This window comes from Pseudorasbora parva, chromosome 10, assembly GCF_024679245.1.
Source record: "Pseudorasbora parva isolate DD20220531a chromosome 10, ASM2467924v1, whole genome shotgun sequence".
Lineage (NCBI taxonomy): Eukaryota > Metazoa > Chordata > Actinopteri > Cypriniformes > Gobionidae > Pseudorasbora > Pseudorasbora parva.
In genome coordinates, this window is record NC_090181.1 from 44,735,721 (window position 1) to 44,762,591 (window position 26,871).

The 26,871-nt window shown below is 38.0% G+C and overlaps 1 protein-coding gene across 2 annotated transcripts; it reads right to left on the reverse strand.

Moving 5' to 3' along the window:
- Positions 1-7,352: 7,352 nt before the first annotated feature.
- Positions 7,353-23,985, reverse strand: bmp4 (bone morphogenetic protein 4). Of its 2 annotated transcripts, none has more exons than XM_067454738.1 (4): positions 23,823-23,985; positions 20,365-20,487; positions 15,783-16,138; positions 7,353-8,734 (listed from the first exon to the last, which is right to left on the reverse strand). In XM_067454738.1, the coding sequence occupies exons 3-4, from the start codon at positions 16,129-16,131 to the stop codon at positions 7,881-7,883; spliced, it is 1,203 nt and encodes a 400-aa protein (XP_067310839.1). In that variant the 5' UTR covers positions 16,132-16,138; positions 20,365-20,487; positions 23,823-23,985; the 3' UTR covers positions 7,353-7,880. The 2 variants fall into 2 exon arrangements, with proteins under 2 accessions (XP_067310839.1, XP_067310838.1); XM_067454737.1 differs by having other exon boundaries at positions 23,800-23,985.
- Between the last annotated feature and the right edge of the window lie 2,886 nt (positions 23,986-26,871).

The window sequence follows — 26,871 nt, forward strand, 5'->3', positions numbered from 1 at the left end:
TGTGCCCCCTCTGGAGCCATCCACCACAAAGTCTCCTGTGCCCCCTCTGGAGCCATCCACCACAAAGTCTCCTGTGCCCCCACTGGACCCATCCAGCACAAAGTCTCCTGTACCCCCTCTGGACCTATCCAGCACAAAGTCTCCTGTGCCCCCTTTGGACCCATCCAACACAAAGTCTCCTGGGCCCCCACTGGACCCATCCAGCACAAAGTCTCCTGTGCCCCCTCTGGAGCCATCCACCACAAAGTCTCCTGTGCCCCCACTGGACCCATCCAGCACAAAGTCTCCTGTGCCCCCTCTGGACCCATCCAGCACAAAGTCTCCTGTACCCCCTCTGGACCCATCCAGCACAAAGTCTCCTGTGCCCCCTCTGGAGCCATCCACCACAAAGTCTCCTGTGCCCCCACTGGACCCATCCAGCACAAAGTCTCCTGTGCCCCCTCTGGACCCATCCAGCACAAAGTCTCCTGTGCCCCCTCTGGAGCCATCCACCACAAAGTCTCCTGTGCCCCCACTGGACCCATCCAGCACAAAGTCTCCTGTGCCCCCTCTGGACCCATCCAGCACAAAGTCTCCTGTACCCCCTCTGGACCCATCCAGCACAAAGTCTCCTGTGCCCCCTCTGGACCCATCCAGCACAAAGTCTCCTGTACCCCCTCTGGACCTATCCAGCACAAAGTCTCCTGTGCCCCCTTTGGACCCATCCACCACAAAGTCTCCTGTGCCCCAGCTGGACCCAACATGTACTTACATATTTACAAGCTATCAACTGTCCTCTGTCTCTCCACCCCTTTGGCTCTGTCTGGCTTCACCCTCCCTCCAGCTCCACCTCTGTCTTCAATCCCACTGGCTACACTTCGGGCACCCTGCTCCACCTTGGGACACTCATCACTGCAAGTTCCTTTGTATGATATTCAAAAAATTTTTTTTTATTAAAAGTCACTGGATGGGATAGTAGGTGTAGTAGGTGCATATTTGCCAGAATTATTTTTTAACAGAGTTACTGTTTACAACTGAAGATGGTTTTTGGATGAACACCGACATGTCTTGTTAAATTGATTTTATCCAATCCAGTGACTTTTACCATTTAACGTTTCATTACCTGGATGTTTTAGACGTCATGAATCTACATAGACAATTTGTCTGATATTGTTTGCCTGTCAAGGTTTATTGTTTATGTTTCCTATAATCTCCAATGTTCTCCTGTGTTTTGGTTTTGCAAATTGGAATAACGATTATTCTGCATACTCCTTCATCATGTGCATCTCTACAACAGCCATAACGTTATACTATCCCCTGTTAACAAAATAAATGTTCTAAGAACATTTAACTTTGACGTTTACATTAAGTAAAAAAAAAAAAAAAAATCTGAACGTTCTCTGAGTGTTCAAAACTTCAAGTGTTTTAAATGCTTACATTTTTTTCTTTCTTGGTTATGCGTTAAGAGGACATTTCATTTTGTCATTTTGCAAACGTTATAGGAATATAACTTTTGAATGTTCTCTAAACATCTGAACATTCAAAATACGCTACATCCAGGCGAATATCCAACCAAACGTTTCAGATAAAAACATTCTTATTTAAATAATGTTTTTGTGCTAATGTTTTGAGAACATTATTAAAGACAAAATAACTTTTTATGAATGTTTTATTAACATTAAGGGAATAATGGTTGTTGATAACTTTGAAAGGCAATTAGCTAAAGTTCTGTTAACGCTTCCTGTTAGCTGGGTCATTAGTTGAATTAAACTCAGACCTCAGAGCAAAGGACCAGGCTGAGGCTGTGTGACATGAATAACCCTGCATTTGCAAAGATGCAAAGCAGCCGCTTCTAGGGTGACACCCGCTTGGCTCCCAATCCATACACTTGGGGCCGCACATGAATACGGCACAGTGAGCGGGGGAGTGAAACAAGAGGATCTGACCTCCACCTGCACTGACATCAGCCGTTACTAGCCAACTGATCCTCGCATCAAAACAAGCCACACATCCAGTGCTTAGTAAGAGGTGCTGCAAGGGTGCATGATGAAACAAGCCTGGGCTGAGGACCGCACAGAGAGAAACCGCTCGCTCAACAACACACATTCACTCTTCTGACGGACAACGCTTAATCTAAACCCATCAAATGACTTAAAAAAGCCTCACTTCAAGCACATAAAGTGCCCATTAGATTAGACTCGTTGTGGTGAATTGTGCATCAAGTTTAGTACAAATCAATATGGACAATCAGATCTTTTTTTTAAAAGTTAGAAGCAAAAAAGTTCTAGAATCAGATGTGCTATTGTCTGTTGTGATATTGAGGATGATGTGGGGAAGTTTTGTCTTTGCACTGATCACATTGCACTCTTTTAGCCTCTGAATAAAATCATTTTATAAGAAATTCTCTACAGTTATACTTGTCCTTTTCTTTAACATGGCTATAATTTTTGCCGCTATGCACATGTTATTTAGCACAGACGTTTTATGGCTCTTTTACCAAAATGTTACTTTCAAAGATTGCCCCAAAGTTGTTGCTTGTTTTGTTAACACCGTATCAGGTGAATGTAGGCATCTTTCTGAGAGAGATTGGTGCGATTATGAGCGATGTTATCTTGATGGAGGGAGGCCAGTTGATGTGCATCTGCTCCAAGAAACCTTGGAAAAGCTCGGCCTCTGCCCTAAGCCACTTCAAAATGAAATTCCTACCTTCCCTCATCTGACAAACCCGTGTCTGATATAGTCTTCAAAGGAAAAGTGGCAAGCCTCTACCTCCAGGCTGAGGTAATTTGACTAAAGTTTTGCAAAGAGAGAAGACAAATGGTGTGGGCTTTTTTCCTCTTCAAAGATTAGATATGATGCTGCTTCTTTGACACGTTAATCGCTGTAAATGGGTCATCTCAGGAAACACAAATGCATGAAAATGTCTGAAATGTTTCATATAATTTCTTAAAAACTTAATATTTTCCAAACATAAACAGGATTTAGGTGTAAGAGAAAGCCATAAAAGGACCAATATTTAAGTTAAAAAATATAGGTTAGTTTAATTAATATCATATTTAGGATACAGTCCTAAATATGAGGTTAAAGCCATGTAAAGTGCATTATTTCAACCCTGCTACAGTACATTTTTGACTGTATCAACCAGTGTATATATGTATATATTTAGTCAAAAACTGAAAAAAAAAGGTTAATTATATGAGCCTTTAAGTTTAAAGTTCTGCATAATTAAGGGCGTGGTTACTTTGAATGACAGGTGGATAGCCATTTATCCGCCGTCTATAGTCATTGCGTCACCTAAGCTCCGCCCAAATCCGGCTTTTTGCCCATTTTCTGTTATCTGGGAGTGGCACGCGATGACCCGCTCGCAAGATGGCGACGCCCAGCTCGCCCCTACTTTACGCTTCAGAACGGCTTATCGGAATCCTTAGTCCATATTTTTTTTACAGTCTATGGTTATTACACATATATAGCCTCTTTATTTTAAGGTGAAATAGTTACACATTACTATAGTTATGCATATAATAACTATAACCCTAAACATGTATCCCTCATAAAAAATAATCCACACGGGGGGTTAATAAAGGCCTTCTGAAGGGAAGCCATGGGTTTATGTATGCTGGATTCCCAGTCTCTCTCAGACAGTTAATGGAAGTTAAGAATTATTGTTTGTAAAGTTTTAAATATGGATATTTTTCTCACACAAATGCATCACTTCACTTCAGAAGGCCTTTATTTGACCGAGTTTGAGCACAGAATCAAGGACATGTGGTCTTCACCTCACAGCCGGTAGGAAAGAATCGGGATAGGACTCGGGCAGAAATCATGTTGATGGATGCGGTTATTAACGTTACTGTAGTGTGAGGCGGAGCAGGAGCGAGTGTTGAGGAGCTGAGCACGGCCACTAGAGCGATTGAAAATTATGTTATGATGTTACTGTGCGTTCGCTCAGCGGCTGACTTGTTCACACTGCAGTGATATTAAAGCGTTTTTGCCAAATAAAACTGGAAACCGAAGGAAATACAGATATGATGCAATTGACAGGCCACGCCCTTACACGTCCTGGTTCATTGGTTCAAACCAAGGGGGTAACTAGCACTCGGAAAGCGTTCCACCCCTAGGGGCGGCCATTGCTAACCAAGCCATCACCTGCTGTTAGCATCCCATTGACTCCCATTCATTTGAGTCACTTTGACAGTGAACAACTTTACATCTGAAGCATTTAAAGACCCCATTTGTCCATTGTTTATTTATAAAGAAACACGACAATGCATAAAAGGCTCCATTCCCTTGTATCTTACACTATCGCCCCGTAGAAGCTGTTTTTGTAAAAATAGGCTAACGATTGCGTCATAACCACGCGACTCTGTCTCACAGTTGAGAAATTACTGTATGGACAGGAGGAGATGCTCAGGAGCAATCTTTTACTGTCTATGAGGCAGTCGTGGAGACATAAAGTCTGATAAAGTCAAGGGGGAAGAATGGGGAGAAGCCCATAGTGAGCCAAAAGCAACGGGAGAAAACATTTAAACAACGTGATACAGATTTCACTTTCACAACTACTAGAAGACTTACAACTGTCAGACAGGTTTGCTCACATCACATCTACGTCCTCAAGCTCAGTCTGAGCCTGCGTCTCAATCAGCTCCCTAGTTCACTAGTCAGGGCACTGATCAGGACATAAGTCAATGGGCTGACTCCCTGACAACTGAACTAGGGAGCCGATTGAGACGCACCCTTGCGACTGCAGTTTGCTCAGTCATCAGGAAGTGTGTGCTTCTTATTGACTTCACTTTTCGCCGTTGAAGTCTATGGGATCACTCTGTCCATTTCTTTTACTGTCTATGGTCAAAATAACAATTTCTCACAATTTACAAATACTTGGAAACATCTGGGATATTGTAAGAACTCAACTGAACAAAATAGGCTATATAACACTGGCCAAGTGTTGTTTTTTTAAAATTTATATTTTACTGAAACATTTTTACACAGTGCACCTTTAATTAATTAATCCCTGGCATGATTGTTTTTGACTTCGACATGTCTTCAGAAACCAAAGTCAATGTTTTTACAGCAGTCAGGCTATTTCAAAATCTTCAACCTTCATAATTCCCCAATGAATCCGACTGGATATGTTCAGTGTAATGATTCGCCCTGCAATATCCACTAAAACTTTTAAATGAAAGAATCCTTGTTCCATCGTTTCTAAACTAATTTTTTTTTTACCTCATTATGAATGAATTCAAATATATGACGGAAATCCTTAACAGTATTTGTTAAAAGTGTTTATTTTCGTGCGAGTTGTAAATCGCATCAGAGGATATGATAAATGTAAGCCTAATAGCCGAAAAGCATTTAACAATCGGGTGAAAGATGATCGGACAATGATGCTTATTGCCAGTTCAAAGGGCTTCCGTTGGTGTGGTGGAATACGGGCAGTAAATGAGTGATTAGAGCCTGACAGGCGTCTGTATTCAATCTGCTGATGGAGACACGCCGTCTCACCTTTGATAATTGCTCCCGCGTCGCGTCGCCGGATCCGCGCAATCTCACCCCCATTCAGACTGACCGGTGCGCGTGCGTCGCGCAGTCTAGCCGCTATTGAGCGGATCAGAGACGGCCTGGTGTGTGAAATCGATAGGGTCGTGTCGTCTGCAACATGCTTATATTTTTGTTAGAAATAAAATCAGATCATTTGTGACCCTGGACCACAAAACCAGTCATAGGCACATTTCTGAAAGATGATACTAAATAGGCCTACTAAAATCTAAATATTGAGAACATCTTCCTTAAAGTTGTCCAAATGAAGTCCTTAGCAATGCATATTACTACTAATAATACAAGAAATGTGCTTAAATATCTTCCTGGAACATGATCTTCACTTAATCTCATAATGATTTTTGGCATAAAAGAAAAAAATGATAATTTTGACCGCTACAATGTATTGTTGGCTATTGCTACAAATATACCCATGAGACTTAAGACTGGCTTTGTGCTCCAGGGTCACATGTATGTTCTTTGCAGTGTCATGTTTAATAATCACATTTCCCTCTAAGCTTTGCAGACATTTGTCTAATCATAAAAAGACTTATTATGCAAACCTTATCCTGTCTGAATCTAGACTAAAATGCCTTCCACTTCCAGCTGAGAGGTGTGTTGATGGACAGCACAGATCACAATGAAAGCCTTTATTCCCCTCTTCAGTGCCACTGATGCACCAGCTGATCAAGGCTGTCAAATAGTTCTCTCAAAAATGTTACACAAATGCATGTCTGGATTACATTTACCCCAAGATGAAATGTAAAAATTAAGAATAACTTTTTGCACTGAAACCTTATTTTCATGAGAAATTATCGTTCTGTAATACAGTAAGTTTTATAGTATTACAGTAATAAAAAAAATGATAATACATTTTTTTTTACAGTAAATGATGCATAATTACATGCAACTAACCCTCAACCAAACCATAACCCTATAGTACACTGTAAAATAATAATAATAATAATAATAATAATAATAATGCCTCCAATTGAAAATGTTCAATTGGAGAACTGAATTTGTTTTACAGTGTAAGTGCATGCAGTTAATTGATATTACTCATACTTATTTGAATAAGTACAATGTAACTACATATTTAATTACTGAGTAAATATTATTATCAGCATGTACTTGGTTTGGTTGTGGGTTCGTTGCATGTAATTATGCATAATTGACTCTTATTTCCATGGTAAGTACATGCAACATATTTAACAAGGACACTGTAAAATAAAGTGTAACCATCTGTTCTCTATTAAAATAATAAGTGTGGCATAAAATATGCTTAATTGTCATTAACAGGGAGTAAAATATGACCCTGATATGTTCTTGACAGATTTTGTGAGTTTTCAGATGGATATCTTTGTTTCTTATTCAAAATAATTAACACAAATTGTAATAATATTACTATAATGAAACTTTAAAGAACCCTCTTTTGGCTTATTTGATAAACAGATTATATTTGGATGTGTGTTTTTTCCCTGCACATTAGGATATCCATAAGAGATGACATGTATAATATGCAATAAATGATTACTTTTTCACTAAACTCATATCTATGTATATACCATTAGCGATTTTAAGCCTATTTAAACCATGCAAATGATAATATTTTAAAAGTGTGCAATTTAATGACAAACTCTATAGTAGAGGTTTGAACTGCTAAAATGCAAGCAATGTTGTTTCAGCGTTAGCTCATAACAGTTCACAAAATATGTATGAAGATGAGCATAGATACACAAGCTTTTAAACTGTATTTGTTATGGCTGCCTTCCAGTGTGTGAGAGAAACCAGCATCATCCTTTCGTGATAACAGAACAACACACTACCTTTTATTAATCTCACATTGTTGTTGGAATGTTTCACAATTTATTGAACAACAGTTATTTTGGGAACATGTAAATCACATGCTGATGCAAAACATGAATACACATCTGATTCCTCTTACTGATACAGAACTAGGATTTCACACAGTGCTCTATTTTAAGTACACAAACACGATGTGCTCCGATCAAAATAGGGGGTCGCTTGGCTACGCGTTTCTATTTGTGTGACTGTATTTTGTATTAAAGAAATAAATACTACCAGTAAATAAACTTTTAGTGGCTTCTAATTCTTCTAGCTCATAGAAAAACCCTTATACAGTCTGATATACATTATGGAAAGCTGTACAGCTGAATTATAATTCAAATAAGGACACTTTATTTGTTTTACTTATGCTGATATAAATATATATTTATATATACTTTTTTTGTCACAATATATGATCGATCAGACAAGAAATGAGACAAACACACATCTCAACACAGAAGTTATAAATAAGTGTCCACATACGGATATTTGGGTGTAAATGTGGCCCGTGTCTCTGGTCAGCGGCAGCCGCATCCCTCGACCACCATCTCCTGATAGTTTTTCAACACCACTCTGTCCGTCTCATCCAGGTAGAGCATAGAAATCGCACTGAGCTCGGTGGGAACACAGCAGGCTTTGGGAATGTTGGTGTTCACCGAGTTAACCAGTGTCTGTACGATAGCGTGATTGGTGGAGTTCAGGTGATCGGCCAATGGGAACGGACACTCGCCATGACAGTAGTACGCCTGGTATCCGGGCGGTGCCACGATCCAGTCGTTCCAGCCCACGTCGCTGAAATCGACGTAAAGCGCGTGTCTCCGGCAGTTGCGGTTTCGCTTTCGGCCTCTTTGCTTGGGGCTACGCTTCGCTCGCCGCGTCAGCGGATGGCTTTTGCCGTCGTGTCCGAACGTGACTAGCAACGGGCGGAGCTGATCCCAGTCTTCATCCGGAAGCGGATGCAAGGAACGGCTCACGCGTACGTGGCGGCCCTGGTGACGGCGGCTTGAGTTTAGGTGCACGACCTCCACCGCAAGGCCGTGATTGGATTGCTTATCGCGGGTCCAGCGCAGCACGGCGGGACTCACGTCAAAACTCTCCCACCGGGACGCGTTGTGCCGCACCAGCCGTGTGTCCAGGAGCTGCGTGATGAGCTGCCCGGCCCGCGGAGGCCTTAACACCTCGTATATGTTTATTCGGTGCAGACCCTCGTCCCCCGTGTGTGGAGGATCTGAGATTGCATCATCTATTTGTTGCCTGTAGATACGCAGCTCTGCGGTGGAAATGAGTTCCTCCTCGGGGATGCCGCTGAGATTGAAGACGAAGCGCAGTGGAGTCTCCTGTGACCCGTCTGACTGCAGCTCTTCCATGTGCTCTAGAGGAGAACAATCAGAAAACAAGTCAAGATCAAATGCAAATGACGCCATAAACCATATTAAACCCACTACATCGTGTTTAATATGACTCTAAACAATCAACATAATCAGTTCAGTTTCGGAGGTATGATCATCAGGCTTTTGAGGAAGGTTTGTTTGTTCATCTCTCAATCATCTTTGTATGTTTAAAAACTACAGAATTTTGAATAGAACAAAACATTTAACGCAGGGCCGTAACCACCATAGACATTGTGAAGGGGACCAATAATTACAAATGGTCAAACCCTACCCCCATATCTGAAATGTAGCACTGCTGCACTTCATTATGCAGCGTTCTGTATGTTAGGATGACAAAATGGTTTAAAAGGGACATTTTTAGTCTGGTTTGCCTCAGGTCTCAATGTCAAAATGATTGAGATGTTAAATCAAATCAATGCAGGCAGGGTTTATGATCTCTTTTGGCTCGTCTTCACACAGACAAGCTCGTCAATCTATCGCTTAATGCCGTTGCGGAGATAGAGTCTATTCTTTCCGGTAAAATCATAAAACAAACAAAACACACACAAACGTGTCCCTGCTCTTAATATACAATCACTGATGAACATGTCTGCTTTTAATGAAGAAGAAAAAAACTATATGAGGGCGGATTAGAACATGTGACCTTTGATACGGTTTACCAAGTTTCTACCACTAGGGGATGTTAGAATGTTAACAGCAGATCTATGTATTTATTCACTAATGTGAAGGATCTCGGTACTTACAATATATTTGAGGCAAATGTATTTAAATATTTTTGCAAATAGTCCCAAAATGATTATTTCCCAACTAGAATTATACCTAGAACTTCATTCACTGTTCTGTTTGTTTATGTTTTATTAAAAGAAGAAAGAAATGGTCCCTCCCTAAATTTCAAGACATGGTTACGGCCTTGATTTAAGGCCATGCCCACACTAATACAGGTGCTGGTCATAAAATTAGAATATCTTCAAAAAGTTGATTTATTTCCCTAATTCCATTCAAAAAATGAAACTTGTATATTATATTCATTCATTACACACAGACTGATATATTTCAAATGTTTATTTCTTTTAATTTTGATGATTATAACTGACAACTAAGGAAAATCCCAAATTCAGTATCTCAGAAAATTAGCATATTGTGAAAAGGTTCAATATTGAAGACACCTGGTGCCACACTCAAATCAGCGAATTAACTCTAAACACCTGCAGAGGCCTTTAAGGGTCTCTCAGTCTAGCTCTGTAGGCGACACTATCATGGGGAAGACGGCTGACGACAGTTGTCCAAAAGACGGCCATTGACACCTTGCACAAGGAGGGCAAGACACAAAAGGTCATTACAAAAAAGAGGCTGGCTGTTCACAGAGCGCTGGGTCCAAGCACATTCATAGAGATGCCAAGAGAAAGAAAAAGATGTGGTAGAAAAGAGTATAACACCAGTATGGATAACCGCACCCTGGAGAGGATTGTGAAACAAAACCCATTCAAAAATGTGGGGGAGATTCACAAAGAGTGGACTGCAGCTGGAGTCAGTGCTTCAAGAACCACTACGCACCGACGTATGCAAGACATGGGTTTCAGCTTCACATTCCTTTGGTCAAGCCACTCTTGAACAACAGACAGCATCAGAAGTGTCTCGCCTGGGCTAAAGACAAAAAGGACTGCTGAGTGGCCCAAAGCGATGTTCTCTTATTAAAGTCCATTTGCATTTCCTTTGGAGTCTGAAGGAAGAGAGGAGAGGTACACACTCCACATTGCTTGAGGTCCAGTGTAAAGTTTCCACAGTCAGTGATGGTATGGGGTGACTTGTCATCTGCTGGTGTTGGTCCACTGTGTTTTCTGTGGTCAAAGGTCAACGCAGCCGTATACCAGGAAGTTTTAGAGCCCTTCTTGCTTCCTGCTGCTGACCGACTTTATGGAGAAGCAGATTTAATTTCCCAACAGGACTTGGCACCTTCACACAGTGCAAAAGCAACCAGTACCTGGTTTAAGGACCATGGTATCCCTGTTCTTAAATGGCCAGTAAACTCGCCTGACCTTAACCCCACAGGAAATCTATGAGATATTGTGAAGAGGAAGAGGAAGATGCGATATGCCAGACCCAACAATGCAGAAGAGCTGAAGGACACTATCAGAGCAACCTGGGCTCTCATAACACCTGGGCCGAGCCACAGACTGATCGACTCCACGTCACGCCGCACTGCTGCAGTAATTCAGGCTAAAGGAGCCCCAGCGAAGTATTGAGTGCTGTACATGCTCATACTTTTCATGTTCAAACATTTCAGAGATACTAAATTTGGGATTTTCCTTAGTTGTCAGTTAGAATAATCAAAATTAAAATAAATAAACATTTGAAATATATCTGTCTGTGTGTAATGAATGAATATAATATACAAGTTTCACTTTTTGAATGGAATTAGTGAAATGAATCAACTTTTGATGATATTCTAATTATATGTCCAGCACCTGTACATTCTATCTTTTTCTGTCCATTTTGGCCTTCCGTCCACACTGAGACTGTTTTTAGTCACGAAAACAAAGCATTTGAAGACGATCTCCAAAATGGATAAATTTGAAAACACCATCTTCACGTCATAGTGTGGACTGTGAAGATGGAGGAATTTGAAAACGATGACGCATGTTTAGTCATGTGATGCATATTGTACCAATAGAGATGTATCTTTATACCGCTATTTTGCCAGTTATGTGCTATTCACATACACACAGCAGGCAGATCTCCAGTAACAGCGTACTTAGGCTACGTTCACACTGTCAGTTATTTATTTCTGTATCCGATCTAAATGATTGTGTCCACACAACACAACCTTGTTTTTTGCAGCAACTCTCAAGTATGTTTCCTATAACAACATCCATGTTTACGTTTTACATGCGGTGAGAAATTCCATCTGTGGCCAAAAACGGACATCCAGAAATGCTACTTCTAAATGTAGCTCAAAAAAGATTCGTAAAAATGTGCATTTTATGTGATTGTTTGCCGTTCACACTGGCTAAATCAGATATGTACAAAAATCTGATTTGGACTGACAGTCTGAAATCACTATTTGAATCATTTTCATCAGTAGTAATCAAAAAAATAAACCATTTTGTTGAAATAGTATTTTTTGCTTGACATAAAACAGTTTATGTGCAGAACACATACTGGCTATTTTCATAGAGACATTCATACAAGACATTTTCATGGGTTTTTTATAACAGAAAATATGATGCATATTTTAAAAAATATCACAATAAACATTGAGTTCTTTTAGTCCTTAGTAAACTAAATAACTGACAAACAAAATGTTTTTAGTTTTCTCTTAAGTAAAAATAATGTGTATATTATAGTTTATTTAAGTTTGGTTTTTGGTGTAGTTAAGTTGTAAATAGCCAAAAAATAAATGACCTACATTAAGTGACATTTTTGGTTGGCGTCTAAAGATAAAATGTTAATAAAGTGTGGTCTTTATAATAAGTAATATTTTAGCTTTGTATGAATGTTTTGTCTTTGGGACAATTCATATGTTTGATTATTTTTAAATCAAATAAATTTAAGGTTTAAACCAATACATAAATATAATTGAAGAAAAAAGTAATACATTAAGCTGTATCAATTAAAAGTTGGTCCAAAGTATCATTTTTTTAAGTGCAGAATGTGTTTGAAACTTTCACTTTTGAGCACAATCCATTATTTCAGTGTCTCCTCTCCACATTTTTTGTAAGTCTTTCGATTTTTACACTGAAAAAAAGGTAAATAATCTAAATTAACTGGCTTTATTCAAGTCAAAAATAAGATTTAACATCACTGAATCAACCTAGATACATGCATTTATACCAGCAAACATTATTTATAAGGTAACTATTAAAGTGTGTAAAATTTTACAGTAAAAGTACACTGGTTATAAAAAGGTTATAAAAAACACAAAGACACTTCTACCTTGATGACCTTCTATCACCTTCATACTGAAAGAGTGTTTTTCTGGGAATCCTGTCTGCCTGAGAGACCACATTGATGGAGTTTATTTAGAAATCTGTAGAGTAGCATTAAAAATAATTGCATGTTGAGGAAAGTCCCTCAACAGGATCCACATGAAGAATTATAGACTTTTTCCACACAAAAAAAACAATTTTTTTTAAAATGTTGGGTTGAGTTTGAACTATCCCAGCTAACAAGGAACATTCTCATAACTTTGGCTAATGTTCTGACAAGCTTCTCTCGAAGATATGAGCAAAGATTCTTCCGGTCATGAATTGAGAAATCAACTTTCCCTTGAGGTTTTGATCTATAAAAGGTCATCTTAATATAAAAATATCCTGTAGGAAGATATATGTAAGGAAGCTGAACATTGTTAGTCAAAGGAAAGCCTTTATTGACAGCTGGCTCAGCAAACGCTCAGTCTGTGAATGTGCTTACCTGTGACTTCAGAGTTTAGTGAAACAAAGAAGACGAAAGCCTGATTATGTAGCCCCGCCCACCGACTTGTGCATGACATGTTATAGATAAATAACATAAGCCTACGTGGAGCTAAACCGAATTGAGCTACCAAGCAATAAACATGCCATAAGCTTCATTCAGATTCCAATATTATGAATGCATGGATGAACTTTATTTTTAATGAAGTGCCAGCTTACATGGATAAAGACATTATGCGTTTGATTCTTCATTTCACCGGATTCGATTGTAAACAAAAGACTGGATTTGCAGACAGGATGAGATTAAAAAACGATGCTGTGCCTTCTGGATCTGACAGGAATGATGCAACACAATTATGTGAGAACATTTTTTTAAAATATGTGATAGTACTGCATTGTTACATTTGATATCTACTGATTATGTATATGTCTAATTAAACATAAGTTCCACACTGTCACAGGCTGCAGTATCATTTGTATTTGTGGTGTTGGTGCTTTATTGTCCTGTGATTCGGGGATCCGACTAGAACATGTATGGGCCAGGGCTCGCAAAGTCCGTCGTCCCGGGGCTAATGACAGACTATCTTAAAAAGTGACATAACATTCCTTTCTGGATGTGCCTTGTTGACTCTCTTGACAGGTAATTTGAAGGAAAAATAAAATCGCGGAAGTTTTGAACATGCTGATTTGTCTGCAGTGAAGTTTTGCTGATGCACATACTGGCTTGTGTGTGTGTGTGTGTGTGTGTGTGTGTGTGTGTGTGTGTGTGTGTGTGTGTGTGTGTGTGTGTGTGTGTGTGTGTGTGTGTGTGTGTGTGAGCCTGTTTATGTGGTTTATGAGGACACAAATTTGTTTAACTACATGGGTATTACACTGGTATTACACTATAATTGTGGTTTATGAGGACATATCAAATGTCCTCATAATTCAAATGGCCTTAAAAACATACTAAATGATGTTTTTTTGAGAAAGTAAAAATGCAGAATGTTTCCTGTGATGGGTAGGTTTAGGGGCAGGGGCGGTGTAAGGGGATAGAAAATACGGTTTGTACAGTATAAAAACCATTACGCCTATGGAGAGTCCCAGTAAACCACATAGACCAACATGTGTGTGTGTGTGTGTGTGTGTGTGTGTGTGTGTGTGTGTGTGTGTGTGTGTGTGTGTGTGTGTGTGTGTGTGTGTGTGTGTGTGTGTGTGTGTGTAATGGGATGAGAGATAACTCATTGTATTTGTCTGATAAAGATGTTTTGTGAGCCCTGTGGGTGAATTATTCCGGTTGCTGTTTCTCCACATTGGAAGTTTTCAGAACAATTCCTGTTTACATGTAATGACAGGAGAGCCAAAGCTCATTATAATATTTAAAACTGTTATCCAATCATAGCAGTGGGCGTTTACTTCCAAGTCTTCAGTGCGCCACGCTCATAAAACCGAGTGTTTCAGGATCTAGGCTCAAAACCAGTGTAGAAAATAGCCTATTACTTATTTTGATGTTTTTTAATGTAAAAATTATGGGGACGTCATATGTTGACCTTAGACAACAGTATAAAAAAATGTAAGACGTGATGTTTTATTACCAAATTTTAGGAGGAGCACATTCAGATAATTAAACCTAATTAAACATGAGTGGAGCACATTAAGCTAATCAATTATAAGAGGTGCATATATACAGCAGATTTTCCTTCTTTTGTTGACAGTTTTTTTAGCATCCCTCCATCACCCCATCTTATATACACCCCATTTAATAAACTCTTATTCAACACAATTAACTGGTAATTAACTCGTTTTAATAAACTCGTCAACACAATCCATTATACAATACAGTCTAGTTCTAGTACCGAGCCCGGAGCCCTCCTCGGACAGCATGCCAAATACGCATAATCTTTACTTTATTTAATTTGATGTGAGTGTGAACTCATAAAGCCAGTTCATGACCCTTTTAATAAAATTGTTTGTTCAAAATTTTCTGGGTAGGGTTGCACCAGTCGTTCGTAAGTTCTTTCTTAAATTTGAACGTAATGTCCACACTAGAGGCTTAGTAACTACTAGCTAGTTTGTAACTAACTCTGTACTTTTATCGGTTGCACTATTTGTTCTTAAGGCAGACCGTAGCTAGTAGGTCGTAAGCTCTCCGTAATGTAATGCGTAGTCGCGTAATATGACAATTACCCTCAGTGATCCAATAGCAGCCTTCAAAGAGCTGAAGTTGTGTCGAAATGCTCTGAATTTCAGTTTATCCTTAATTATTATAACTTATTTTGCCTCGTGTGGGCTAACCAATACGTAGAGTTACGCTTCAACTAAGTTTAATGGTGCAACTCAAAAATATTTAGTAGTGCACAAGTTGTAACTTACTGGTGCAACTGGCCACTGGTCTTTAACAACATTCTCAAAGTGTAGGCAGAAAAACATTATTTATACATCTGTCTGAAATCTGACCAGTCGTCTAATGTTTTGAAAGGCATCAGAGAACATTCAAAAGTGACGTTCCCATGACGTTTGCAAAAAAAAGTTCCCTTAAAGTTGAAAAAACTGGATATTTTCAGTGTTTATAACTGAATGGAAACATTAGGAGAACATATTTTTGTTGGCTGGCCAAGTGTCAATGTCTCTGCTGTCTTACCTTCATGATGGAATCCTCTCACAGTGTTTGCTCGACTGGTGGACCTTTCGGGATAATCGAAGCTGGCGTCGTGGGCTCCGGCCTCTTCCGCCTCGCCCGACTGCAGTCGATACAGGTCGAGCAGATATTGGGGCACGACAGCCGAGTAGCTGGGTCGCGGTCGCCTCTGCAGCCCGAACATGTGCAGCAGCGTGGCTTCAAAGTCCCGCAGCAGTTCATGACTCTGACCCAGGTGCTGAGCCGACACTTTCTTCTTCCCTTCCTCAGGTATTAGACTAGCATAGCTGCTCTCTCCCAGTAGGACTTGGCATAATAAAATAACCATCAGCATTCGATTACCAGGAATCATGATGTCTCTGATGGGCGGTTGAACAAGGAAACAGAAAAGCAAGACTTCAGGCTTTTCATTGTCACGTTCAATGATGAAAAAGCATACCAAAAACACAGTCATTATTATTATCACGGTAACCCTTTACAATACAGGTGCACTAATATGCATTAATTAATGCTTAACTAATGCACAGATAATCATGAGTTAATGTATGGGGAACTAACCCATTTATTAATGATTACTGCATCAGCAACTAATGAAGATTCATCATGTTTAATAGATTAAGTAATCATTAAATTGTTATTAGTTAAATGTGTCATAATGTGTTAATTACCACAACGGGCCAAAGCCATTCATTTCAGCTTCCAGTGTCTGCTTTAATTAATCATCAGCTAATGGTTTATAAAGGTATCATTATGTTATGACTTTACTTGTTGAAGCACATGACTAATAACTAGTTCAAAATTAATTCAAAACCCATAATCACAATTACATATTAGTTAATCAATTAGTTAATAGTCATGTGTCCCAACAAGTAAAGTCATAACATAATGATACCTTTATAAATCATTAGCTAATGATTTATTAAAGCAGACACTGGAAGATGAAATGCATGGCTCTGACCCGTTGTGGTAATTAACACACTAATTTACATTATTTGTTAATATAATACAATTATGACACATTATACTAATAACTTTTTAATGATAACTTAATATATTAATCATGTATAATCCTTATTAGTTGCTGATCCAGTAATCATTAATGGGTTAGTGCACCATTAGTAATACATTAACTCATGATTATCTGTGCATTAGTTAAGCATGAATTAATGAATATTAGTGCACCCGTATTGTAAAGTGTTACCATTATCACTTAGGTCAGAAACATACTTAATGCAAGGCAAAGTTGTGAGGTCTTGGTCCGGTTGAAAACCCTTAGCGTGACCTCCATACTCGACAAAGTTTCCTTCAAATGACTGTCATTTGTAGGGTTGCAAAACTCTTTTCAAAGTTAGACACTTTCCATGGGAATTAACGTGAATATATGGGAAATTATAGAAATGAAATTATGTTTATTAACAAAGGTTCGGAAGGAGCGCTTTCAGATAACTGACACAGGTGGAGAGCACTCAGCTAATCAACAAAAGAGCTGTATACATACACAGCTGTCATACCTCCGTTCTGTTGACCGTTTATCAGCATCCCTTCACCACCCCTTCTCCACATTTTGCTCTTTTTTAGTTCTAACCACTTACATACTCAAGGGGTACTGTGGGTTCGGGCCAAATCTGAGCTCAAAGCCCTCCCCCCGGACAGCACACCAAATACACATTTAAATTTACTCTCTATAAATTATATGTAAGTGTGAACTTCTGAATGGGAATAAACTGGAAATTTGCACATTTAAATTGTATTGAATTTAAATGTATTTGGAAAAAAATATCTTGGTTAGAAAAATATCAGCTTAATTTTAATGCAACAGATTTAATGCAAATTCAGTTCAATTCCAACCCTCAATTTTTTTTATTCAGGTCGCTTGTTATGAACATTTTCATTTAGGGTCACATTAAGGGTCACATTTACTGTTGTTCAGCAAATTGTCACCAGTGAAATCGAGTCAGTTGGTCATATGGAGAACACATCACAAAATTACACTGAAAAACACTGGTGTAAGATTTACTAGAAAACTATTTTCACAGAAAATAGTATATTTCACAAATAATTACAAAGAATTGGCAAGTAAGACATTTACTTAATAAAACATAGGGTTGTAACTAGGGCTGTTTCGAATGCCATTTTTTGAGCTTCGAAGCTTAGGTGGCAATCAATATCGAATATTCGAAGCTTCGGTGGGTGGGGCTAAATATATAATAATAGTGTCGGTTTGCATTTGTATCATCTTTCACGACTTCACGTTTCACTCTTCGGCATCGTAAATGTGTTGTGGCAGACCCAGTGGAGTGCAGTGTTGCATTTGGTGCAATATGATCAGGTGGCACACATTCTTTAAATATTAATAAACATTTAATAATCTTTTAAATAGAACAGTTTCTGGTACGCATTACACGGGCAGGTTTATGCTCCGAAAACGGACAGTGCACAAGTGATACAAAACACAAAGTCTGTTGAGAGCAAGAACTTTAATAAGGTATTAATAACGAACCTTTCTTTAAAACAAATGAATCCCAAAACAGAAATTAAATTAGTAACACACAGTGATTTCAATGAACTGTAATAAATAAAGAACACGGTAGCATGCTTATAAACAGTTGAATAAGAATAAATGAATTGTTTTTAAAATGACACAAAATGTAATATCTATTACAATTAGTTTTATTCTATATAAGGGATTTATTTTGTCTTATTCTGACTTTTTGTTAATTTAAATCTTTAAAATGCACGATGCTTTTATTGAAAGCATGTTGCGGTGTTTTTTTAAAATTTATTATTATTATTTCAAGCATGAGTGAGAATGAGTCCGCGACGGAAGTCACGTGTTGAAAAAACAAACAAACGAATATTCGAATCTCAAAACTGAAAATCGAATGCCACCTCACCGAACGAATATTCGAATATTCGATTATTCTAGTACAGCCCTAGTTGTAACTTGCAAAGGGGCTAAACATTTCCCAAAATTCCTGGAAAGTTTCCAAAAATTCAAGATATAGAACTTTATACTTTATAAAGTTTACAAAAATAAGTAAATGCAAACTTTCAAACCCTAAATAAACTTAAAAATGTGGGACTAGAAAGGGATTATATTCGTAAAAACTACTCCAATAAAAGCACTCTTATAATCTTAGTGTAGAAGCGTTTGGATTCATGTACTTGTGCAGAGTATGTTTTCATTCAAAATGAAAATTTCAAGTACCTTATCCATTCCAAAAAATGCCATAACTTGTTTATAATTCAATAGTTTACAACAACACAATGAAATGAGCTGAAAAGTTAAAGGGCTAATTCAGCAAAAAAATCTATTTTAATTCTGTCTACGGAAGAGGATTAGGGCCAAGCAAAAAAAAAAGAAAAAAGAAAAAGCATCTCGAGATTAAAGTCATTATAATGCGAGATTAAACTCGTTAAATTTCGAGAAAAAAAGTCGAGATACAATCTCGAGAATAAACTCATTAAATATCGAGAATAAAGTCGTTCTGTTTCGAGAAAAAACTTGTTATATTTCAAGAAAAAAGTCGAAATAAAATCTTGAGAATAAACTCATTAAATATTGAGAATAAAGTCATGTTTTGAGAAAAATCTCGTTATATTTCGAGAAAAAAAGTCGTAATAAAATCTTGAGAATAATGCATTTGATCAGTGTTCATAGCATACTGATAGAGGACATGGCAGAGTTGGATCACTTAGTCAAGCTATATTTCAGACTTTCTTTCAGTAACAAAGAAATACTATCAACTTTAGCTAATTATGACAAAATTATATTAATGTCCTCTATTAATTATAGAAATTAATTATATTGCCATTCGGTACACAGTTTTAGTAGCCTATATATTGATTTAACATAAATACCTTTTTTATTGCACCTATCTGTTCAGTTCAGTGTTACTTTCATATTGAAGTCCATGGGTATAATTATTCATAAGTATGTAGTGTCATAACTACATCTCTGGCGTTTATAACAAACGAAACAGTTTGGAAATTGGTTGAAAATTGAGCAAGTTATGGCTATTTAAAAGTACATGCACCATTAAAACACACTGTTACGAGTGAGCGAGCTGCCTGTGACAAGATGGCCGCCAGTTGCGGACGGCGACCTCCATTGGCCAACAGCGCGCACGAGACATCTAGCCTTTATTATGGATATCTAAAATAACCCTTTTGTCTTAATTTGAAGAACATTTTAATAATCTAAAGAACCTTTTCCCTCTATCTTAAATTTTGTGCAAAGAAAAACTCCATGGGTGTTAAAGGTTGATCTTCATGGAACAATCAATGCCAATAAAGACCCTTTATTATTAAGAGTTTGTGGTCATGGGTGAGTAAATGATAACAGAATTTTACATTTTTGGGTGAACTATCCATTTAAGGGTCAAACCAAACAACATTTTGGTAATCACAACTGCTGTCAAACAAAGATGGAAGCCTAAAAAATTCAAGTGCTTAAACCGCAACATAAAAACACAACTCCTGATTTATCCTTTTTGTTGTAAAGAATGACTAAGCCTTTTAATTAGCTTCAAATATTTGACAACCCCGTCACACAATTAAGCCTGGATAGGCGTGGTCCACTTACCGACAGAAAATAAAGCATGGGAAAACAGTCCATGTTTGTCGAGAGGTGATACAGGACGAGCTCCTCAAGCGAATGTTACGTCCTCCTGCAAGGCTGTTTAAGGACTGCGGTGAGATTCTTTTCCTGAAAGACAAGAGTATATTTGCTGCTTAATGTTTAATGTAATCCGATTAGAGCAAACATTTCAGTAAATGCATGGCATGATTGCAGGGCAGGAGTAAAATGCAAGTTTAGGCCAGACACATTAATGCAACTAAAATGCCGCTTGTGCAACACGTTATCTTCACTCATTTACAAGACTACCAGGTGTGAACACCTGAAAGGACGCCAATGCCAATTTACATACAAATAGAGGTTCGTCTGTCAACAAAGGGATCTCAGAACTGCCTCTTTTAATGATGGTCTTTTTACAAATCCCTCTTAAAGATGCTTTAAAAATCCCCCAACCCAGACTGTGGCACTAGAAGTGGCACCGTCCCGGTTTGTTAACCCGAAACGTCCAAATACGTGCCAGAAGCAGAGTGCATTCAATAGATTTCGTCGCTGCAACCATGCAACTCCACAAATGTGATTTTCAACTAACCATTTGAGGAGTAAATGCACTAATAACAATCACAAGTGCTTGGGAAAGGTCTCCGAAAACAACATCCGCACTGAAACCACAGCAGAACTCAATAGTTGAGCATAGCAACGCATGTATTTTGTCACTTCTTGGACTTATTTCTACTTGGACCAAGTCCAACCATTACAGCAGGGATGATGCATTTTAACAAAAAACACTGTGTGTATGTGTGTGTGTGTGGGGGGGGGGGGCATGTTTTTGTGACATATGAGAACACAAATGTGTATAATGACACAGGTATTACAAGGAGAGGGTGAAATATGAGGACATTATCCATGTCCCCACTTTTCAAAATGCTTATAAATCATACAGGATGAGTTTTTTCTAGAAAGTTAAAATGCAGAATTTTTTCTGTGATGGGTAGGTTTAGGGGTAGTGTGTGTGTAAGGGGTTAGAAAATACGGTTTGTAAAGTATAAAAACCATTATGCCTATGGAATGTCCCCATATGTCACAAAAACAAATGTTTGTGTGGTCACGAGTGTTATTTCTCTCTCCTGTCTTTACAATCAAGCAGCAGTTGTGATACTAGAGGTGCTTGTGATTCTAGAGTGATATACCATCAAAAAGATTCATAATGTCTGCAACAACGCAGCGTAGTGCGGCTATTCAAACAGTTCATTATGTCGAGAGCAAACCATAAAAATGAGCGTTACTAAAAGACTTTGATCAGCCATGCCAGAAAACATGGAACAAAGCACAAACAATTGGTTTCTTCAGACCACCTACTCTTGTTTAAACGCCTACAGATACAGCCTAAATATTTACAGAATCTCTTTTTGATGTGTTTGAAGATGGAGCGCAATGCTTTTGCACAGTGTAGGTTTATAGTCCTTTAATTTGGCAGAGTCATGTAAAGCTCACAGTGCTCGACGTTGCTCTACCCTAACCCTGCCTAATTAGATTAGGCTATGCACATGGTTCTTCAGATGTGTGTATGGGGGAGTAACAGACAGTATTGAGCAGCCAGCGATTTAACCTGTGACGAGTTTTATTCAGAAATCAAATCTGGAAACCTGAGGAGCATCATGTCCATTTGGAAAACAAGACAGCTTTAATGCAGCTTATGTGCAAGTTAATAGGACAGGCTAAGTACATACACAAAAGCTGGGTTGTTTCAACCCAAATTTGGGTCAAATATGGACAAACAATTAATTCAATTTTTAAACCAACGGTTGGGTTTGTCTATAATTGACCCAAAATTGAGTTAAAACAGCCCAGCATTTTATACAGTGCAGAATCGTATTGTTTGATCAAACAAATTTTTTATAAAAACAAAATAATAATTAAAAAAATGCCTTAAAATCAATGACAATATTAAAGTTAAGAAAATAAATAATTTAATTGTATCCCTGTCTCTCCCACATGAACAAAAACTTGAAATGACAATGTATATATGTCTATGAAAAATAAGGATTTTAATGGCTTTGCAGCTGAATACAGCATTATAGTTGTACTATAAGCCAATCCAACAAGAACCCATTTCTTGGCCTTAAAAAGGTTGAAGACCCTTGCTCTAGTGTCTAGACGACAGCATCTGTTGATCTGTAATCGCTGCCTGATGACTCTTGCAACAGTTTTAGGTATGAATCTTATTTCTCAGACAAAGACCCCTGCCAAATGGCGGATGGTGTCTCTTTATGTCATAATTTACCTCATAAAAACTTTCAGACGTGTTCTTATGCTTGACTGAGTGCCACCACTCTTCACTACAACTCATTTAAGACGAAGTCCAAGTCTTCAAAACATCTGTGGAGGTCAGATGTACTAGTGCATTTTCCCACTGGAGACTGGTCTCACTTAACTTTTCAAATTAAGATACATCTATTTTCTTTTATGCTAACTTAAGATAAAAAAACAACGTGCATAAAAGCATTGAGCCAACAATGTGTTTGAATTGGATTCGAGACCAGTTTATGCTCTTCACTGAAACCAATGTCACAGTGATTTGGAACATTTAGAATGTAGACTTTGGTTGATTCCAAAAGTAATGATATGTTGCTTTCCCAGCTAACAGAGCGTTGGCTAACATTCTGGCAAAGTCATGAACAAAAAATCTTCCAGTAATGTTCAAAGTTATCTGGTCGTTGTTCTCCATACATTAAGTGTTATTTTATTTTATTTTATTATTGTATTTATTTTTATACATTGTTTTTTTCCGCAAAACATTTTGCTATTAAATGTCGCTACTTGTTTTAGAATGTTCATGATAGTTCAGAATAGCCTACATTCAAAAGGAACGTTCCAATAAAAATTCTAAAATGGAATGTTCTCTTTGGGTATAACCAAGAAAACGTGGGAACATTAGCAAACCTTCTTATAACATATTTTTGTCGTGGTTAGGGCCACATACAGCAATTAAAATACTACTAGCATGATATTAGTCATCACCTTAAAGCATAAATTAAGCAAATTATCTATAATGTTTGAATGAAACGCATAAAGCTTTTATCCACCCGGCTGGTGTATGTGTGTGTGTGTGTGTGTGTGTGTGTGTGCGTGGTCAGGTGTCTGCACGCGTTGGTGGTTCTAAACTTCTAAAACATTACCATAATCAACCCAGAGTGACAGAGCAACATATCGACATATTTAATCTTAGCTACGCGACTATACAAAAACCGCTTTGTAGATCATTTGCGATTCTCGACAGGTTTGTGGTTAAGCAGTGTAGAGGCGCTTGCAAAAAAAATAAAAATAAAATAAAAAAAAGATGGGACGTTAAGGATTTCCATATAGCAACAAACACACAATGGTTCTTTTAAATAGCGTACACCTCAGATAAATTCACACATAACTTTCTGTTACTATGCTTACTTCAGTACGACATGCCAATTTACCATTGGTAGAGATGCGCACGGTATTCCCGATGAGAAGACGTAAAGCGGAGTTCTCCTCAGATAACAAAAGTCCAACCCTGAAGGGAATAATGTTTAGGTCATTAGTCCCGCGTCATGTAGAAGAAGTCCAGTGCGAGTGCGGATCTCTGTGGCTCCAGGAACATCACCGACTGATCCCGCATCCAGTTCTCCTGGCAGTTTTTATGTCACCGCCCTATGGAGTTCCTTTGCCTCCTCCCCTACTCTCAACCCACCGCACTTCACCCAACACCTCAGATAAACCCCAGAGAGCGCAAACACACGAGATCTATTTCCTTCTTTGAGTTGCATACACCGCACTGTGGACATACTGCTAAATCTGCTGGAGTGTGTCATCAGCGAGCACATGCAATCTATTAAAAGTTGTCTTTCTTTCTGAGATGTCATCACATGGGTTCACCACACTTGCATATGTTTATTTGAGTCACAGAAAAATAAACTCCCAAACAAAATTAGCCTATAAGATTAGAAGGAAAACAGGGTTTGGCTCTATCCTCTTAACACAGTTGTGTGCTTTTTTGTTGTTGTAGCAAGTCCATAGAAGAACCTTTCAGAGAACATTTCTTACAAGAACCATTTTTTCTTAGTACAAAAAGCATTTTAATAATCTAAAGAACTTTTACTATAATACCCAGCACTGTAAAAAAATAAAAACGGAAAATATACCGGTCATTTTCTGCCTGTACATTATCCAGTAATTTTACAGACATTTCCGTTAACCCTTAAAACACAAACTAATGCAATGTGTAGGCTAATTCAAAAACAGGTAAAACACCAGTAAAAAGCCAATATGGAAAATTCCTTCATATTTATACATTACATTGCGCCCTATTTTTACGGACTTTTTTACAGTGAGGATTAGACTTTTGCCCACTGGAGTGGACATTATATTTGAGTGAATTTCTCTGACACCGCACGGGTCACAATTTTAGTCTGGATGTCCTGTAAAGAGCACATTCAGGGCTTTTCGGAGATACCTTTGTTTGGAGGTTTCACCAGGACAACAACTTCTCCTTGGTCTTTAAAACCGACGGAATGATCATCTCAGCACTCTTGTGGAAATGGTACAATATCTTGTAATTATCATTTAAATTGGATTCATTCTCAAATTGTTTGTTATAAATCAACTTCGCCAGAAAATATGACTTTCTGTTACATAACAGGGCATTGATTTCATATACGTCCACTGTAGAGGACACCAGGACTATGAAATATTAGATATTATTTTGAAAATGTTGCCAATTTTTTCATTACATTTTTTCTCTAAAAACACATTATATCCAGTGAAAAGATACCGTGCATTTAATGGGAAAACCCATGTATGGCCATTTTACCCACATATTGCATAAAGTAAAATGGTATATCAATTAATTCCATTATGTCGTTCATAACAGTTGAGAATCATCTTTACACAAAGTTTGGTTAAAAAAAATCCTGAAACCTGATTGGTGAATGGAAAAAATCCCATTGTTTTCGCCTTTACATGTCATTTTATTTTTTACATGACTGAAACCTGGTGTCCACACCATAGCATATGAATAAAATATCATTGGTCCGATTCTTTATTATGCTCTAAACAATGTGATGATATGAAAAATACTAAATTCAAAAAACTTTTTTTATTTCTGGGTCCTAGAATAATAAAGAACCTTGCAATGGAAAGATCCCATAGATGTTGAAGGTTAGGCAAATAAAGCCCCTTTATGTTTAGTGTATAATAGGATATATGGTGAGAGTTTGATGGAAAAAGTTGTTCAGAAGTTCTTGTATTGGTTTGATAGATGTTTTTAGAGCCAAAAATAAAAATGTCTTAAGGGAAATCAGGATTTCTTTTTCTACTCGCCATACAAAATTAAAATTAAAAGGATGTTGATTGACATCTTTAAACCATTCCAGTGATACACACTGTCATTTAACAGTCAGTGTTTTCTATTAAAGTCTCAGTTTGACCTCCTGCCCCTGATATTACAATTAACCCCCGGTGTGTGAAGAAACACTCGCAGACGTCCTCATTACCATATTATTTACCTGTCTGGCTCAGGTTCTTTGAGTCACAGAGCAATAAAGTGCCGCCCTCCTTCCCTCAAACCCACCTTCTGCCGCTTCATTTCATCATGTTTGGAGGAACGTCTCTTTTGGCCGTTATTCTTTGCTAGTTTTGAAAGCTGAACCTGTTTACTTTCTTAATACACATTCCTGGTCTTATCTGTACAAGATGCGTCTGTGCTTGTCTTTGTAATCTTTACTCTGAAATCACTTCCCTTTTCAGCGGACATCACTAAGCTCTCTCTATCTCTTATATTTCAATGCCTTTGTCCATTTTGTTACAGAAAGGCACTTTTCATGACCCAGTCAATCCAAACTTCTCCCACTATTTCTATTTTCCCCTATATCTGGTTTTCCTCAGAAATACTTCTCATTAAGACACACATTAAATGGGTTATGCATTCTGTCCCATGTTTACTTGTTTAATTCACATTTATGTGTATTACGCTTTTCACAATACATGTCGTTTCAAAGCAGCTTTACAGAAAACGCACACGTCTAGAGTGATTTGTTATCAGAGATGACTGTGTCCAAGTTATGTATTTCAGAAATGTACATATACAAATCATGCAGTTAGCTAACAATGTATCAATTTAGATGCAGAAACATTGAGCTCATTGAAGCAATGCAAGCAAAGGAAAATAATGTGTAGCTTCTGTTCACAACATTAAGCAAAGGTAATCATGTGCATTTGATCTGATTTAGCTAAAATACAAGGTTATGAGATGCATTATGTGAATGCTTGGCTAAAGAGATACGTCTTTAAACTAGATTTAAACTGGGCGAGACAGTCTGAGCCCCAAACATCATCAGGAAGGATATTAGGAGCCAAATGTGAAAGTGCTCTCCCTCCTTTAGTGGACTTATATCCTGGGTACTACCAGGAGCCCAGAGCTAAACCGTCAATAGCAATACTTTTTTAATTAATACGCAACTTATTAGGTAACCAGTGCAGAGATTACAA